The sequence below is a fragment of the Coturnix japonica genome, chromosome 1, assembly GCF_054131305.1.
Source record: "Coturnix japonica strain WE chromosome 1, WE-NBRP24, whole genome shotgun sequence".
NCBI lineage: Eukaryota > Metazoa > Chordata > Aves > Galliformes > Phasianidae > Coturnix > Coturnix japonica.
Window position 1 is genome coordinate 68,432,013 of NC_140663.1, and position 20,252 is coordinate 68,452,264.

Here is a 20,252-nt window from a genome sequence, read left to right on the forward strand (position 1 = left end):
ATGTTATATATGAAATGTATCTAGAAATTTGATACCAAAAGCATAACTCCCAGTTTTCTTCCCAAATCAAGAAGCTGAGAAAAAGAGAAGACAGAACTTTCATTTCCCAGCCAGTCTCTCTATGAGCTGCACACCGCATTCCTCCTATGGTCTTTAATATTAAAGAGAACTTTGCATTAAAAAACAAAAAACAAAAAAACAAAAAACAAAACTTTATTACTAATCCAGCCAACTGATGTAGAACATCTTACAAGCAAACCCTACATTCATTGTTCTCATTCTGAAATAGACATTTTTCCTCTGACAAAATAAATGTTTCAGAAGTGCACTCTGAGTCAGAAATTAAATCAACCAAATATAAAGATTAAGTATTTTTTTTTTCTTGGCTCTTTTATTACCTCTAGGTGGGTTCTGTTCCAAAGAATTTTCAAAATACAGAGAAGATAAACAATTGGTTAAGACATGGAAGTTACATTCCAACTCTTCAGGTGGGAAGCCAATGTCAAGAGTGATTCAAAGTAGGATTAATTTACACAAATGCCTCCTGTGCCTTTGTCAACAGGGACCACAACCTTGATCTTGCCTTTTTATGTAAGTCCCACTTTGGACACTTCACTCAACATCCTATTAAGAAAAAACAGCCATTATACAACGCTCTACTTACTATGGAATCCACAATTCTTTAGGTCCCTAGCACTTCTGTAAGAACAAGACCAGCTACTTGTAATGCTCATTTCATAAGCGTAAAGATCCCCACATGCATAGTGACATAAATAGGCACTGGTGGGCAGATGACCTTCACAACTAAAACCAAAAGCATAATTGTGGAATAGTTTCATTTTTCCTTTCATCATGAGAAGTTTGAAGCCTCTTGGGAATCATTTACAAAGTGGGCCCACTATAGCTGCTAGAGAATCCATTATCATACAACACTACAGGATTCCCTTGTGAACCATGTAGACCCCGTAGGCTCCATTAGTTACAAAATTAGCTCCATTATTAACAAAATATAGCTACAAAGAATTCACAGCTACTTGCAGGAATATGATGAGGTCTGCTGATCAAGGTGAAAGAAATAAGCCCGTCTCAGAGACTGTACTTTCTCAGCAACTAAACCATACTTGCACCTGTTCATGCTTCTACTCTGACCAGTTAATCTCAATATAAGATACAGAAAGGAAACTGAAGATTTCGTATATGCCATTAACCACAAATTCTCCATGCTTTCTGAGGATTTAAAAAAGAATTGTCAGCACATGGGAGTTCAATCGGATTGAACCAGAGTGAGCCACTACAGTAATTTCTTCTTGCTTGACAAGTTCCAGGTAAACAAGTTTCTGCTCTTCAACTGTGCTGACAAGTCCCATTTTTTTTTTTTCTTCCCCATTGCCAATCTATAGCCCCTCAGCTACTGTGGGGACACCAAAAACTGAGTCGCTACCTTTCTGTTAAAGTCACCGTGACAACCAGCACTGGTTTAGAGCAATTAAATTTCTCATAGTGTTCAGTATCTGAGGATCAGGGTTGCAGCAGCAGCAGCCTGTGATAACGGAAAACTGATGCCCTCTGCCACAGTTCTTTCTAGCCCAAACAGACTTCAGACTTATGCACCAAAGGATGAGGACAAGGGAAATTTCTTCCAAGTGGACCGAACTATAAAGGCTGTGGAGAGTTTTCATCAGTAGTTGAGTTCTTTTGCAAGGACCATATCCATTGAAACAATGTTGTTTTATGTATGCTCATGAAAATACAGTCGAATAGTTCACCTTAAAATGCTGAATGCAGAGGCAGTGCCTAAACCAACCTTTCCAAAGAAGGATAACTATTACCAATATAATATTATGCTGTCTCTTCACAGACAAAAAGGGATAGCCAAATTTACATGAAAATGCCCAACTATATCGTGGTTTACTCTAAAAAGTCAACTTGCACTACTGTTTTTGCTTTCTGCTGGTTTCTATTCAGCAGTGAGGCTTTTTCACTGTAAGTGGCTTGCTTTAAGTTGTACTCTGTAACTCAGAAATAAAATGCCTGTCAGCTCCCTCTAAAGTTTTTGCTGGCAACTCACAAAAACAAATGACCATTGCTGTAAACCATAGCAACTGGATTTCTTCTAGTTTTAGCTAAAAGTTTCACGAACCACAATTGTATCTGTTGCTGTCGTCAGATCAGAAGTATTTTTTATCTACCTCTTACATACTTTCAGATTAAATATAAATGTCAGACTAACGCTTATGGAAGGAGAATCTGAAAATTAACTTCTTTTGCTACATTTTCATCCACAATTCAAATTACTCAGACTAAGGACTAAAGACTGTATATGGATATCCACAGTAGCCACCAGTTCCCCTTTCACTAATGCTGAATATTTTTATTGCTAAAACGAAGTCAGCTGGGTTTTTACTCATACATGTAAAATTACGTGTGTGCACATACCACACAACAATATCTTTTTTTCCCCCCAAGTATAACTGCACTTTGACTAACAGAAAAACATGCCCGATTAGGGTTAACATATCACAGACACCTACAGAAGATCAATTCCAATTAACTTCTGTCACAAAATCAATGTATTGAGAACCGACTAAAGGAATCTCATAACTTTAAGACTGGTAGGCAACCCCAACTGATTAAAATATTATATCTTCAAAACTGCATTTCACTTCTCATCTTACAATTTTACCACGAACCAGCAGTTACTACATTGTAGTGTTCTGAATGCATTGATTACTCCTTAATTTGCAATAAATATTTTAAAGGGTAGTTAATTTTAAAAAGGAAGATGCATGTCTATGTACTACTCCCGAATAAGCCTAAATGTCAGGAAGATGAGAAACACAGAGAACAACTTTCAGAGAGTGCCACAGTTAGTTAAGATAAACTGAAATGATTTCAGTAATAAACATCTATTTTTGGATGTTGAGGATCAACAATACTTTGATCAGAATGAGCTAGCCTCCTTCCTTTTGTTTGCACTAAGCAACTGGTACCTTTGAAAGGACAAGAAATGAAGCTGGAAGGAGCAGTAAGAGATGACAAAAAGGTAGAAGATGAGGATGGAAAGAGGGGCCCTTATCTGATACTAGTATCTGTCAGATATGAGGAAGACGATAGCTAAAGGGAGCAGAATAAAAGACATTTTATTCTAATCACCAAAATATGAATTCAAATTGAAAAACAAAGCTGAAGTAACTCAAACATACCAGCTGAACTTCAGCTAGCAATTTCATAAGTAATGAACTTCCTAGTATTTCTATGCACATTACAAAGTCGTTCAAGAACTCAAAGGATGCAATTTTATAGTAATGACAGGTTTACATAGGAATTTATTTTAAGATAAGAGCAGATCCATTTCCTCTTTCATTGTGCTTCCACAAGCAACAAATAAAAAGATTATTAAATAAGATTTCTCCTCTCAGAAGTAATAAAGGGCTCTTAAGATCTAACATAGCAGTTCACCTTTTCCCGATGAGCTGCAGGCTGTAGGAAAACGATTTTGTTTTTACCCAGAAAAGCATCATATCACTTTTACCACAATTACGTCTTCCTTTAGAAGAGTTTGTAGGTATGACTTGAAGGCAGAACTCAATAAAATCTTCAAAATAAGTGCATTTACTTTGTTTTATGTAGAAAATCTAACAGCATCTTAGCTGTTGAGCTTGGATGTCTCCAAAACTGACAAAGCTCAAATGAAAATGTGCATCTATGCAGAGCTTTAGGAGGAAATACAAGGTGCTCTTATATTGAAGGAAAATGGCTGAAGCTTTTCCAGACATCTTACAAAAGGAAACACAAACAACAACACAGCCTGAAACCACAAAAAAAAGGTACTAGGAAAAAAATAATATAAAGTTTCTGGAAATGACTTCCTAAAGAAACCCATGTTGAAGAGCTACAGAATGATTCCCCTTGCAGCATTCTACATCCTCTTGGCAGGCGAGTGATTGTACTGAATTTTCAGCAACTCCCTCAACATTTAGCTCGAGAGATGTCCATATACTTTCTTTTAAGAAATATTCCTTGAGAAGAGACAAAATACATTCACTCTGGATTACAAAATTAAAATGTGGGCTTAAGATGTTTCAATTTTAAGCAAGTAGGCTTTCAAATCAGTAAGAGCACTGTTCTGTTTCACAGGCACCACAAAATGGATTTGTTCCAAATGGAGTTGCTTGGCAGAACTGGGTGCCTGGAAGAGAGAGATGGGAATCAGTCAAATCTCTTCAGAAGGATGCTATGAAATGCAATGGAGGTAGACACCTACATGCTACTGAGGCCTTGGTTTATGGTGTCTGAAGAATCTAAACGTTCTAAGAAGCAGATAACAGCTTAGTTGGATACAGACAGCTCAGTACACAACAGACAAGGAATGCCAAGAGGCAGAATTGAAGTAGGGAAGCAATAACTTTAAGCAGCCCAGCATTGTTTGGAATAACTTCATGCCAAAACAATAAATGCAGTAGCTAGAAACTGTTCTCCAAAAGCTGACAAAGCAAACTTTGTCACAGCAGGCTAGTCTCAACTCTGCTCAAGAGCTACTACATTTTCACATACCTGTAAATTGTATGCTATGGATCAGTGATGAAAGCTCATATTAAGATGTGTCACCACGTTTAGTAAGCTGTTAAAACCAATTAAGCAAAGTTTTAACGCCTGGTAAGAAGTTTATAGTTCAGCCATAAAATGCTGGCTTGTACCAGAAGTTGTAAGAAGTTTGACAATGTAGTAAAAGCTCCCACGGCATTTTATTTTCTTTTCACTCAAGACTGTAAATTACAGTTCTACTCTTTGAAGGCCTCAAATTTATCCTCTTTTTCTAACAGCTAGAATGAAAAATTAGTCATAGAAAGATTCCAAAAGTTGTGCTTTCCAGCACAGTCAGATTTAATAAGTGAACTGACTTACTATAGCTTACTGAATAGATTTCAGTTGAAACGAGCTCAGATTGGACACAACAATCAAATGTATTCTTAATTCAGATTTCTATCACAGTCAGCTGTCTGAATTTACATCTGTAAAACAGTAATATTTACTATTTTAAGAAGCAGACTACAACTATATTCCAACTCACTTAATGTCCAGTTCATAAAAGCATCTTCATGAATTCATCGCTTCTGAACAGAGCATTTAAAAACAAGCTAGAAATTACTGAGGTTAGTAAGACTTAGATACTGAGTGAAAGCAGTGTTGACATGCTTACATTTAACTCTTCACCTTCTTTCTTTAACTTTTCTAAAATGTGTTGTATATAATAGACTAGATTTCTTCCATAAAGGATACAAGGATTGTTGTCATCGATGCTGCAGTTGTCTAGAATCAGTGGGATGCCATCCAACTCGTAAACCTAAAACAAACCCAAAAGCTTAAATTAACAGATTGATCAACAATACTAATGATATTCCATGCAGGGAAAAAAAAAAAAAAAAGAAAAAGGAAAAAAAAAAAAAAAAAAAGAAAAGAAAAAATGTAGACGTGATGATGGCATCATTGGCGTTAAGCATAACACAACAGAAATAAAAGCAGACATTAATTTAATATTCCTCTTTCATCTACCACATTTCGGACTGAGGTATTTTACCATCCAAGTTCTATGTCATAGACTTATGCTGAGCCAGGGAATCTATACTTACTGACAGGCAATGTTTGCTTTCTGGAAGAAAAATGAAAAGCTACTGGGTGGAAAAAAAATAGGAAAAATGTTATAAAACACAAATGCGCACACGACTGCTAGCTAGCTTGTCTTGCTCATCTTCTTCTATACACAGCCTTCAAGGCAATGTGTTACCTGCACATACCTAAGCACAAAATCTTTATATCAAATGAGAGCCACCAACTATATTTTCTTTGATAAGGTCTTCACTGTACTAACAGCAAACTAGCAAAGATGAGATCTATTATGTTTCATTTTATATATATACAGATGTCAATTCAGAAACACCATCAAACATTCATGTCTGTGGATATGTAATAGTACAGTGCTTTTATGTATTCATACTCCAATGTACCATCTTACCAAAAACTTAGGGTAAGTTGATCTTAACTATGTATTTGTAGCATAGTTATTTTTAAAAAAATACACTCCATAAGAAATTCATCTATTATTTTAAGATATATGGCTGTGCCATACATCATCATACATATTTGTAGGCTTGTAGGAAGGGTTACCTATTTAAATGAAAACCTGTTCTAAATTATCTGCAAAATTTCAACCTTCAAAATATCTTCTTACAACATACGCGCATTTATTTTACAATCAGAAAACTATTGATATTTTAATAAGACTCGATCATGTGATGATTGTGTTTATACCGGTATATCTTTTATATTCTTTAAACTTATTTAAACTGTCTGGACATGGTCCTAGGCAACCTGTTCTAGGCAAACTTGAACAGTGGGTTTGGACAAGAGGCCCCTCCAGAGGCCCCTTCCAACCTCACACAAATCATACTTGTTCAAGTCTAACATTTTTTTTTAATGCTTTAACATTTAATTTCCAACCAAGAACTGGTGAGCAAAGGAATTTAGGTACAATGCCAATCTAGGTTGTGGATTGATTATAGGATTCTTTCTTTCATCTTTTTTTGTCCAAGATCAAAAGCATTTTTTATCTATCTTATAAAACAGTAAATCAAAGTTTACACTACAGGATGGATCAGCTTTCTCAAATCTTGAGTGAAGTTGGGTAGGGGGAAATTTACATGTGAAATCCAAAACAGATCAGAAAAACTAACTTAGAGACAAATCTGAGCACATGTCTCTTTAAAGTTGTTCTTTATATAATCTAATGCTCAAACATGAGAAAGTAACAGTAGCAGAGACAGATACGCAGGCAGAAAAGGCTAACATGCAAAAAAAGCAAAGACCATTGCTTGGTCTAGACCTAACTGGCACATTTGTGTTAACGTGTGTAACTATACTTCCATGAAATATAGTTAATAAAAGAAGTCTTTAAATATTCATTCTTTCCACAACATTTTTGTGTGCTTTCCAAAGGCCATGTATCATGTATGATATCATACTTCAAAGCTTGAACAAATGGTGACCTTTCAATAACACAGAAGTTGTGCATGCTTGGAAAATGTTAGTTCTTTGATTTTTACACTGCAGCCAAACTCGGATATGCCTACCACATCACCTTGTATTTTCCACCAGTGAATGGCTGAACAGTGAAAATTAATCTACATTAAGTGCTGTCAACTGAAATAAAGTACGCAATCTGTTTCAGTTTGATACCGATGAGTTATTCAGCTAACAAAGGAATCATTCTGGGAAAATAAAATTTTAATTAAAATTCATGCTTCAAAAAGTTACTGTGGGGATATAATGAGTTTCCTACAAAGCAAGGGGAAACAGAAGCATCAGACCGCAGCCTTAGCAGTACCTAATGTAAAAACAACTTGCTAACTGTGTCACACATGCACTGACAGTCTCGTGAATTGCATACAATTAAAATGAACAGGCCCAGCTTTCTCTCTTTTCTTTTCTTTTCTTTTCTTTTCTTTTCTTTTCTTTTCTTTTCTTTTCTTTTCTTTTCTTTTCTTTTCTTTTCTTTTCTTTTCTTTTCCCTTTCCCTTTCCCTTTTCCAACACCAGTACTCCAGCTTTAGTCTGTCTCTTACTACACAGTAAAACAAGAAATTAAACTGGACCAAAGACAAATCTCTGTACTTGTCAGAGAGCCTCATGAGGTCAACTCCATGAGCCCCAAATCCTGAGCAACCACTGCTGGAGAAATTTCAGTCCATGCCAGCTGTTCATGAGCCATCAAAACTGCATTTTATGGTAACCCAGAATTTACGCAATTGCACTGCAATAATCTGGGCTGCAAAGTAAGCCGGTTCAGCTCTCCGAATAGCGGAGCCACTTTTGCAACTGGAGTGCCAAAGATCTTTAAAGGAAAGGATTGCTGGCCCTAACAGGGTACCCCATGCACATGCTGAATCTCTCTCATCAGCCTGAAGAAAGGGTTGGTTTATGGGCTGTCTCGGCTCAGTTCCATGACTAGTAGGGCAGAGGGATCTGCAGATCCACACCTCCAGAAAGGGAAGACAGTGGACCCCAAATAATTAAAACAGCAGCAACAATCTGAGGAGAAACAAACTAATTTACTAAATATGGTATCAGAATGCAAGACAACACACTATAATACAATATAATTAGAACTGAAGCTAATAAATCAAATATAATGAGAAAGAGTGTCCGAAAGATGGAAAGGCCTCACCATATGCTGTTGGGTCGAGCAGCAGGGAGGAGAGTTGAAAAAAAAAAATTAAAAAATGGGAAGGTCTTGTGACCTTGCCAGGGGTTATATCTCCTCTGTGAACACACAGTCCTCTGGGAGATGTTGAACTTCTCTTCCACACAGGTGCCTGGAACTGGAGCATTAACTAACTCCCAGTGCACTACATGATGTTATAATGTGGAATACAGATAACCAAACATCATAAAACCATGACAGGTTGTTACTATAATCTTCCATGCTAGTAGATTTTGTAAACATTAGGAAAACAATATCATAGGCCTCAAGCTCTTAAAGAGATTTATTGGAACTTTACTGCCCAATATGAAGGATTCATTGATTTTTTTTCTACATAATTATTGGCCTTAGAATTCTTCCATTGAAAAGAAATGTGCCATATTTAATTTTAAATCAGGTGCAAAAACATCCTGGAAAGAAAATACGTAGTACTGTGAATCTGGCTGCAACCCATCCACATTTTTCAAGAAAATATAGGCAGAAACTAAGAAAAAGGATGGTCCTGGCATGTCTTCTAAGTCTAAGTGTACTTAAGTTCATTAAACCTACCCTCTGTTTACATTACTGGCAACAAAGCTGGCCAGTACTATGGAATTGCACGTGACCATAAAAAGGTTATCTTACTATGCAGAATCATGGCTTTCTATATATGTATAATTATAGTCCATTTATATATATATATATATATATATATATATGATTAATTCTGAACAGCATTTAAATACTAAAGGATGCTTCAGTCAGTAGGCTGAAATCTTTAATTAAGTAGATTTGGAAAGTTACTTAAATTTAAACACATAGTTCTCTGATGGCAATCTCTAGGGCTTTGGTCAAGTCAGTACTGCAAATTTTGACCTAATATCACTGTGTCAGTTTCTGAACATGTTTTCTAAAAAAGGAGAGAAATGAAGTACTCAGCATGCAAAGGCAGGTGCCCTTCTCTGCAAGCTGAGAGCAATCTTTGGGCAATGAAATCGTTAGCTCCAGATTATTAATTTTTAATTCACGTTATGGCACTTGAAAGAAAAAAGGGTTTCTGAGGTAACTAAATCAGCAAACTTTACATGGGCTTGGTTCCTTCACTCTACTTTTTGCAATACTCCTAGTTCTGCCACACAGTTAAATGCCTAGAAACAGGCAAATAGCAGAACATGATTCAGAAGTACAGTTTTGCTGACTGGTTGCCAAACGCCAGTCTTAGCTTGCAGTTCTTCAGGGACTGGCCATCACCCAACTTTCCACTCTGAGTTTCTCATTTATCTATTCACTCACTCTCATGATGCGTAGCAGTAGGAATACAACAACATTTCTGGTACCCATATTTCTTTATTGAATTTAAACTGGCTATTGAACATGAAAGCTGGAGGAGGGAAAGGAAGAGAAAAGGGAAAGAATAACACAGCTGGGATGGCATGACCACAGGAAAGAAATTTATTGATTGTATTTTCCCTTTTTTTCTTAGTATTTGAGATTACAACAATTATCATCTTTCAACATACATCTCAAGCTCAATCAATGTACCAGCATCAATCTTACATTAAACAACAGATGAATATAATTAAATTTTGCACTTCCCCTTTAAGGAAACTACATTTATTCCCCTAGTGTGCATCATGATGCATGGTCTGGCAACCTTTACAGAAGAAAACAAGAACCTTCACATTTCAGATAGCAAAGAATGCAATTAGATAATTTCTGTCCTGAACAATAATTCTGTGAATTTTCACAAAAGTTAGAGAATTAGGCAATCAAGGTTGAATCATCAGACAAAAGGTTGTAAAGGTACTAGTTTATAGTTTACCTGAAGGATCATTGCAGGCAGAGTTCTTCAAGGGCCTGCCACAGGTCCTATCCTACTTAGGATCTCTATCAGCTACCTGGAGGAGGAGAGCGAATGCACCCTCACTGAATTTGGGACACCTATATATTGTTGATACTCTTAAAAGCAGGCTATAATCCTAGACAGAAGCCTTAGAAACTCAGTGATGACAAATGCAGCGATCTATGCTTGGAATAGACTAATTCCTAACAAAGATGCAGGCTGTGGCCTGTCTGCCTATACAGCAGCTTTGCTGAAAAGGACCTGGAGATCCTGCTGAACAGTAGGCTGAAAGCAACCCAGTGTGCTCTGGCAGAGATGAAGTCTGACAGCATTGTAAACTATATGAAAAGGAGCATAGCCAGAAGATTGAGGAAAGCAATTATTCTTCTTGGTACTCATTAAACTACAACCAGCTTAAGGGGCTGAATCTACACCATGTGAAGAGTATTTAAAAGAAGTACTTTTTCAGGCTGGAGAGTAGAAGGCTTAAATAACCTGACAGCAACTTGCCCATGCCACAAGGACATTACCGAGCAACACTCCTGATTCATGTTCTAGTGGATTAAACAAAGAAAACTAGAGTAGTAAGAATGAAACAAAAGTTTCTCATTGTATAAAAACAAAAACTTAATTATGAAGATATGGAGCAGTTTGCCAGCAGGCACTGTGGACTTTCCATCTTGGGAGTCTTCAAGACTTGTCTGGATAAAGACCTGAGGCAACATGGTCTAAATCACAAAATTACAGAATTGGCCAGGTTGGAAAAGACCTTAAAGATCATCAAGTCCAACTGCAACCTAACCATACTATCCTAACAGAACTCCGCTACATCATGTCCCTGAGCAGATCCAAATGGTTTTTAAACACATACAGGGATGGTGACTCAACCACCTCCCTAGGGAGTCTATGCCAGTGCTTAACAACCCTTTATGTATAATAATAATTCTTTCCCGATATCCAGTCTAAACTTACCCTGATGCAGCTTGAGGCCATTTCCCCTCATCCTGTCACCTGTCACCAGCAAGAAGAGACCAACCCCACTGAAAGCACCTTTGAGATACTGGAAGAGAGCAATAAGCTCTACTCTCAGCCTCCTCTTCCCCAGACTAAACAGATCCAATTCCTTCAATTGCTTCTCACTGGGCATATTCTCTAAGCCCTTCACCAGCCTTACTGACCTTCTGTGGATCTACTCCAGCACCTCAATGCCCTTTTTTGTATTGAGGTGCCCAAAACTGAACACAGTACTCAAGGTAAAGCCTCACCAGTGTCAAGTACAGGGGCAGGATTATCATCCTAGTGCTACTCACCACACTGTTTTTGAAACAAGCCAGGATGCCATTGGCCTTCTTGGCCACCTGGGCACACTGCTGGCTCATATTCAGCTGACTGTCCATCAGCACACCAAGGTCCCTTTCCATCAGGCAGCTTTCCAGCCACTCCTCCCCAAGCCTGCAGGGCTTGAAGAACTCAACTTCAAGCAGGAGGTTGGACTATAGATCCTGAAATCCCTTCAGTGTTAATGCCTTTAGGAGGCTAAGAAACAACTTCCATCTCACTCTACCAACTGCTGTTTGTCCAAGGTCAAGTTCTTTCCGCCATGATATGAGCATTTACTGATTATAAAACTACAAAGAGTAGTCAGAAAATTTACCACAGCATGTAACAAACAGAAATGGTTCTATAAAAAAAAATCTTGTCCATTGCTGCAATAATTCTGAATATTCAATTAGCTGTCACGACAGAGATACCTTAATTTCTTTTTCAGATGCAAACTGCTCATTTAAATGTATTCTTCTAAGTGCACATAATAAATCTACATGTAAATTATTTGAGAGTAGTGAAACTTCTCAAGCAAATATAAGATAAGAATTCTTTATAAACCAACATATTGAAAAATATCTGTGTTGGCTGGAAAGAAAAGTGAGATATAAAACCACAATACATGACAAAAACCATGACATCAAAAGCAACACGGCTAATCTAACGCAAAATTTTGCTAGGGATCACAATGAACTCTAAAGAGCTTCAAGAAAAAAAGTCTAGTCTTCTGTCTACATCAACTAGGACAAGAAATAGTGGGCCTATAGTAGAGAACATTCACACTAAACACACAGAAAATATCTATAATGGCAATGGTGTGTCAAACTGCAGTATGCTGGAACATGAGACTCACAGAATGCTGAAGCAATCTTCAATATTGCAAGTCTCCACAAATGAGCTGCCAAATATTAACCACGAGTACTCTAACCAGTCCTGCTCTGGAAATGTGAATTGGTATGATCCATTGAGGCCCTTCTTTTGGCAACTCTGCAGGACTTTTCCAGGCAGAAAATCATACTGGAATAAAAAAACACCAAAGAAAAGCAACCCCATGAAATGCACACTGAAGATTTGCAAGCAATCTTTAGTCAACATTAAAGATACGTTTAAAGGCTTATTCCTGCTGAATGTACCTCATGAGAACTACATAAAGATTATGTAGTGAGAGATATATACTCGAGGTCCTGCAACCAGACAGGCTGACAAACAGGTGCTGGTTTTCCCCTAGGACCTGCTCAACAGCATAGGTAATAAGTAATAAGAATTGGAAATCTGGACAGAATTCGGAATTCAGATTTGAGCAACAGAGCAGCTTAACAGCAGAAGAAATAAACCTATTTACTAGGTTTCTTCACACCTATGATGGTGCAGAGAATAATATTTTACCTTATTTATGAGAGGTTTTTTCATTGTTTTTGTTTTTCTAAACAGTGGAAGTGACGGGAGATAATGGGAGGTTCTAACTCAAAGGAGAAAAGAACAGTAATCCTCTAATCCTAATACTACTGAATTCCTAGGTCTACTGCAGACTACAGGCAGTTTGGCTTAGAATAGAGGCAGCTGTGGCTTGTGGCAATCAAGTCTATTATTGGAGTTCACCACATCCTGCAGATCTACTGAAATACTTGTGGACAGAGGCTCCTTTCTCTAGCAGACTTGCCTGGCTAGTCTGAGAGCAACTTGTACTGGTGGGAATGATGTTGATAGCTAAGAAATACCTTTAAGTCCATTTCAGTGAAGTTAGTGACCCCAGAATACTCTTCCCCTTACTGTCCTGTAGATATATGCTTAGATAAGCTTGTATAACAAAATTGGACAACTGTTTTTATATCTGAAATCCAGATATCATGGCAATGAAACTGGCTCCTGCTACATTAACTTCTGATATATTCTCCCACTTTCAGTATTATTTCTTGGAAAGCCATGAGTTTGATTTTTTTCAGCCCTCCCCAGAGAGCTCCCTTGGCATCTCTCTGGAAAGAAAAAAAAAAATTAGAATCTTAAAGTGGAATTTCTCTATGATATTCTAAAACTCTCTGGAGAGCTGGTTGAGAAGATGAGGACTTTGACCTTACTGAGGCAGAAGGGAAGACAGCAAGAAGGTACCTTGCACTTCATCAAGACTGAGCCAAAACGGGCAGCATCTGAAGTGTCCAGCCACTAGAAAAGAGTAACAAACCATCTCAGCTGCTGAATAATTTTTTCCACTAGTCTTTCCAAAGCAAAACACAGTAGTTTCCAACCATTGAGATGATAATATAAACACTTGAGACTTCAGAATAGGTTCCCGCAAAAGACAGTAACACAATTGGTTCATTTATTTTTAAACAATTCAGCGTTCATCATTCACTTATTTACAGTTCCTGAAACAGAAACCGCTTTCATGAACAAATAGATGCTGCCACAAGGAGCAGCCTCCTGGCTTTCTTAAGGGCTAGATCTGCTACTCAGTATGGATAAATTAAGGTCCAACACAGATGGATTTCACTTGAAATATCACGTATTTTCTAGCACGGTCTTTGCCTATCCGTGCAGTAGGAGTAAGAAAAAACCCCACACATAATAATGTTAAACATCATCCAATATTAAAGTTCTGTGATTTATTTGGACAGTTGAATTTGTACAATTTCAACATCAACATCACAGTATATGCTTCTCTACTTTTAGTCACTCACTATCTTATTCTCAGCCCACTAAAGACAGTTATCAGATGGTCTTAATCTGTTAGTTTTCAAAACACTGTCATAAAAGTGGCTCTCATATTTTTTCCTATCACCAGAATAAAAATTATAAAGCTAAAGGAAGTTAAATGCAAAAATCAACTATGTGACTTGAACTGGGCTGAGGACACTTCTTACAAGAAGTTTCAAAACTGAATTTTGTTCTAAACAAGAGTAATAACTGAAGATTTCCAGCTACTCCAGAGTTATGAAAAAATACTAAGACAAAGGTTGGGAAAATCAGATGATTAATTTCAACTATCATAGTTCTTAACTGCAGCGGGAAGTTCCAAGTCATTCAGGCATGCCTATAAGATTTTCTCAGAAGCCTATGAATTCAGCAAGGAAAATAAATACGAATCGAATAAGGTATACTCTAACGATAAGTACTGTTGAGTTCAGATTTACTTAGCACTCTCCTTTTCCTTCAGATTGAATCAAAGGTTTAAAAAATTCAGCGCCACACATACAAATTAATCTGTGACAAAGATACCAACACAACACTCAAATTATGAAAATACCATGTGAGAAAAGCTGTAGGATTACTTTAAGACAACCATTTGTGCTTGTGATAACTTTCTGCAGCAAGTACAACAGTACATCATACTCAACTGCACTGGTTGGAGAGCACTGATTTAAAACAAAAAGCAAAGTAGTACAACCACCCAAGTGGTGGCCGTTTCCTATAATGACACACCCCAGAGTTTCCTATTGCAATTCTGAAGTGAATAGTAGCAATAAAATGTTTTAAGGAACTGTAAAGAATAAGTTATTGAGTATATTTATATCATCTCAAACCTTGCAGCCAAGGAGGGTTAAAGTAAAAAGCAGAAAGCTAGTAGGACTGAAAATTGGAAACAGCACACAGACATTATTAATGGCATTCACTATTCTGTTTCCATGTTCCTTGTTCACAAGGCTTCCAGTATTTTAGTGATGGGACAAAGAACAAACCATTAATTTTCTATTGTGTCTGTAAAGGATATGCACTCTATTACACATTAAGTGTGAAGCTATCTTTTATGATAATTATTTTTTTTTCACATAGTAAAATAAAGCAAGAGCTTCAGGAAAGGACTATGAAACACCTTTCTAGAACTCTAGCGAAACTGAAAGTAGTAGACTGCAGGGCTCATCTGACTACTAAAGCCAGAAGACAGTTTAATGGTGTTTGCTGTTTGTGTTTTGAATCAGACCAGTCAGGGAAGCCTTCAGAAGTCTGCAGACAGCCACAAAACTCTCTTCTTTTTTAACAGTGCAGGGCAGAATACTTCTAAGTTAATAATACTAATCCTGTTATTCATTTTATATGATATGTTACTTTTTCCAACAAACATATAAATAGCAGAATCATGTCTTTCAGAAAGAAAAAAGAAACAACTTGCAATTACAATAATTACTTTGTTTAAGGACTAGAAAACGTAGCATCACATTCACTTCAAGTCAGTAAATTAGAGCATATTGAGGATAGTTACAAATCAGGCTAATGCAGTTGCTATGAAGTTGGAAAAACATGACAAAGGAAATTTTAAGAATCTTTTGTATCTTCTTTCCTATGATTAACTTTTTGTTTTATGATACCTTCAGGTCACAGCATATTCTTCATCCAGAACAGAAGAGGTGGTGCAGAATTTCAAACAAAGCAAAGTAAGTATGTTCTATTCCATTTTTCAAAAATAAGTATTGGCTTCCTTTTTTTTTTTTTTTTTTTCTTCTAATCTTACAAGCCATTGCAAAAATATCAATACTATCCTTAGCACTTCCCTCTAAAGGCCTTTCATTTATTCCTGCAAATAATTTTGTAATCAAATACAGTTAAAGTATTATTATTTTTTTATTCAGTGCTGAGTACACAAATCCCAATAACTTGCAAAGTGAAACAAACTGCTTGTAAGCAGTGGAAAAAGTAATAAATATTATATTATCATAAACTAAGTGACTATAAATGGAGTGACCTCTTTAGTGCAGAGTCACTCTGTTTATGAGGCAGACAACATACTTTTTCTTCACTGAAACAATGCCATGAACTATCTCAGCAACATTCTTACTGGGACAAATATAGCCATATATTTTATGGATAAAAAAATCCTTGTGTTCTTCAAAAACACTGTCTAAAGAAAATAGTCTCCTAGAAACAGAATATTCCAGAGAAACGATTTCTCACAGGCTAAAATCAAACATTAAAAGGAAACAGAAAACTTACACTGAAATATTTAAGAGATTTCATGGTTTTAATGCAAAGGACACTGTGAAACTAAAGAAATACTCTTATATGGAAAAAAATGTTAAAACACATTGAGAGGCTACATTAACATTAACAATTAGTAACACAATGTGTATGTTCTTCCCGTGGTATGGTGTGCCGTGAACAAATATTTTGTAAATTTGACCTTTAGCATTTATTTTCCATCAGCTGTGTGTTATATAAGAGAGCCATTAAATAATAAAAAGGGAAGTACTCAAAAAGGTGTTTTGATTTACCAACCTATTATAGAGTGGCTAGCAGCCACACGAGAAACAGAAAATAACAACATACGGGAAGATAACAAGCAAGATTTCTCCATCATTTACAGAGAAAAACATTAACTTCTGGTTTGTAAAACAGTAATAGTTTCATTGAAGTGTTATTCTTTACCAGGTTGTCTAAATAAACGGCATAAAGCCCTGCTTGTGCTTACTATTCAGGCATTTATTGCTCCTCACATTTTCAAGCAAAAGATTTTTGCGTTAGTTTGAGGTCTTTTTCTTTGTAGCTTTTTTTACAAACAGACCCTCAACTCCAGGACTTTTCTTATAATGAAAATTATAAATACATTTTTAACTGAAAAAAAAATCTGAATGTTGATCCTTTAGTAACTGTTCGTTGTTCTTGATATGTGCAACCGCTTTTGCTAAAGTAGCGTCATTATAAACTGCTCGTTTTCCCATTGACAGTCACTACACTGTGTAATACTGGCTGCAATATGTTTTTATAACATTTCCCTTATAGTCCTGGAAAGTCCCAAATTACAAATGGCCAACCACAAAAGGATTCAGAAAGTAAACTAAATTGCACTCTGTGTAACAGTACTTGGCTCCTTCCAGTAGTTCTGTTACCTGAAACACTTCTGTAAGCAATATATCAGAACAGAGTAAAATCCTTACATGTTATAGTATGCCCTGCAACAGCTGAGGAAATCTGTTATCAAATCACACAGTCCACTTGCTTTACAATCCAATTCCATTGCATACTAAAAAGCCACTGCAAACTCCAAATAGTTAACTCTCTGAGCATCCTCTCACAAACAGGTAAATGAAATACTTTACAAAGCTCCTATAGGTTGAGAATATTCTGTTTGAGAATGTTTGAGAGTTCTGAGAACTGTTTCAAAGAAAAACAAGCTACTGAAAGGGTTAGATATTACAAAATGCCATGACTAATAATACAGGAGCAGGATATAGCAGCTTCATAACTGTGTCCTGTAATTCAAGGGAACTAAAATTGAACAAGCAAGGAGTTACTAAATGTTTGCCAACAAATTACATATTGAAGAGTGTGTCTTTATTTTTGATTGCTTATGCCAAGGGGAACCAAGGTCTACTTTCATTTACAGCAAATGAAATAAGTTCAAGAGTCTTTACAGGAGATGCAAGACAGATTGGAAGAAAGGGAGAGACTCGCCAAGCTCATACTAAGCAACAACATACTGGTCAAGTCTGAGGGCTGCAACAAACTTGGCTTCTACAGCTCATTTCAGCAGAGCTTCTAATTGTATTAAAGGGCAGTAGCTTCAGCACTGGCTTGTGGTTGTCCTTTCTGTCATCATACTATTAAGATGGTCTACTGGCAGCTGCTGACTGAAGAAAACTAGAATCACAGAATCACCAAGGTCGGAAAAGACCTACGAGATCATCCAGTCCAACCATTCACCAATAGTTCTCACTAAACCATGTCCCTCAACACAGCATCCAAATGTTCTTTGAACACCTCCAGGATTGGTAACTCCACCACCTCCCTGGGCAGCCCATTCCACTGCCGGACCACTCTTTCAGAGTAGTAGTATTTTCTAACGTCCAGCCTGAACCTCCCCTGGCACAGCTTAAAGCCATTCCCTCTAATCCTATCACTTGTAACATGAGAGAAGAGGCTGACCCCCAACTCACTACTAGCATTCCTTGACATCATTTGGGACTGGTTGGGCTCCTCTCAAGAAGATGCACAGGAAAGTTAATTCTGTGATTTGATTTTGGTGCAGGAAGATGAAGGTGAAGATGCCTCAAACTGAGATAAACCATGTGAATGCAAGCCATGCAGCATTATACTACTTGCACTCAACATTATATATTACTGTAGCCAATAGGGAACAGTCCAGTCCTCACATGACATTGACTGTTTCTTTGTTCTGCCTCCCACAAGTCAGGATTGCCAACAATTACCCTCTACATTTACCTGAAATTCTCAGAAAATGCATTTTCCTTTAGTGAATCAGCAAGCATAACCTTTGCAATGGATCAGACTCTTTATTAAGACAAATCTATCCACTTTGTTGAGATTAAAATCAACTTTACATTGAAAAAAATATAAGAACCCCAATGTTGTGATTTATATGTCTATAAAAATCATATACTTAGGATGTATGATGTACAGTAACTCAGGTATGCATGCTCTAGCACTACATTTCATGCTGAAAGCTTGATAATGCCTCAGGCTTTTGTGCGAGATGAAACATGAAGCTGAACCTAAGTAGACTGCATATTAGTTTCTTAATTTATTTCTAAATTACATCTATCAAAGGCTTGTTTTTTTTAGTATTTCTGTCTATAAATATCTTGAAGTCTGGTAATAACAACTGCAGACACTATGGAAGTAAAATTCCCAGTTTCTGGATGAGTTAATCTATGCTGAACAAAATTCTAATTTTCTATATATAAATTTGCAAAGGAATTATTTTAACAAGTCTGTAAAAAATGCATATAGTAAATTTACATTAAAACATTATTATGTAAGAGGATACATATTCATAACCACAGCCATAAAACCAAATGTTTAAAACAATTTACGTATTCTCTATAATTTTAATTATTTTCTTATTTCCTTTCTACTCTTACAACAGATCATTAATTAATTACAAAATAAAGACCGCAGATTCCATGTGAAAGCTAGAAAGAAGTTCTTATTTCAGGGGACAGATTCATTACTGTACATTAAATGTATATGCATAAAACATACACATAGTCATTAAAACTTCCTGAAATGGAAACTACATACACACAGAAACTCTTCCTAACAAAGTCCATAAAAAAAAATCTCTCATGATTTAAGTCCATCTCAATACCTGAAAATTGGTTTGATTTTTTTTAAAAAAGTACAAACACTAATAAGAAAAAAATATTTTTAAGATCTAAAAATCACTAGTAATTTTTCTTTTAAGCAAAGAAATCTTCTGTAGGTCTGTATTAATGAATACGTTTTCTTTAAAGTTGATTTTCAAAGGAATAGTTTGACAATTTTATAGAAAAGCCTGCAGGAGTAGGTTGACAGTAATGGAGGGTCAGAACATAAGAAGAGAAAAAGCACTGAATTGCATCCTCCATTAGCTGCCATAGGACTGATTCATCACAGGATCATTAAAAACCATATTTTTACTTTATTAATGAAGAAAGTACTGTTAAAGCTTTCTTAAGCAGCTACAAATTCAAAAAGCACTTAAAAAAATTACATCATGTGCTGAAGTGCTAACATGACACTGTGCAATTCAAGGCCCAGAATTAAAAGGAGGCACTCCCAATCACCAGCTGCACTGCAAATTCCAAGAGAACTGGCAGTAGGAAACTTCCTCTCAAACTGCGTTGGCTTCTTAAAGACTGGAGTTGCAGAGAGCAGGAATGGCTGAGACAATACTATTCCAATGACACTTTATTTAAGTCCAAGGGAATTTAAGTTAGGTCTAAGTCTGTGGGAACCTACAAGTTTTATTATTAATTTACTGAATTGCAGTGGGCAAAACAATACATTTCTTTACTACTATTTTTTGTTACTAAAATCCTTAACTATTGCCTGAAGTAAATCCAGCAATATTCCTGAAGCAAAATACAAAACCTTAACTTTTCCTCACTAAAGGGTGAAAGGTTTTTTAGATAAGCTGGAAAAC

General features: G+C 36.4%; 1 protein-coding gene across 21 annotated transcripts in view; it reads right to left on the reverse strand.

The window, feature by feature from the left end:
* The window catches only part of ATXN10 (ataxin 10), a 111,567-nt gene that overhangs the window by 30,328 nt on the left and 60,987 nt on the right, over positions 1 to 20,252 (reverse strand). For 3 of the 21 annotated variants that reach the window (XR_014936763.1, XR_014936780.1, XR_014936774.1), the window contains 3 exons: positions 5,281 to 5,344; positions 4,555 to 4,621; positions 4,073 to 4,189 (listed from right to left, as the gene is read on the reverse strand). Coding sequence is in view for 12 of the 21 variants with exons in the window: in XM_085522777.1 (XP_085378903.1) it covers positions 4,073 to 4,189; positions 5,201 to 5,344; positions 13,508 to 13,561 (315 nt within the window). In the remaining 9 variants the exon portion in view is untranslated. Of the gene's footprint in view, positions 1 to 195; positions 4,190 to 4,554; positions 4,622 to 5,200; positions 5,345 to 12,254; positions 12,419 to 13,507; positions 13,562 to 20,252 lie in introns of those variants that run through there. The other 18 variants (XR_014936765.1, XM_015870548.3, XM_085522782.1 and 15 more) reach the window with 15 other exon arrangements.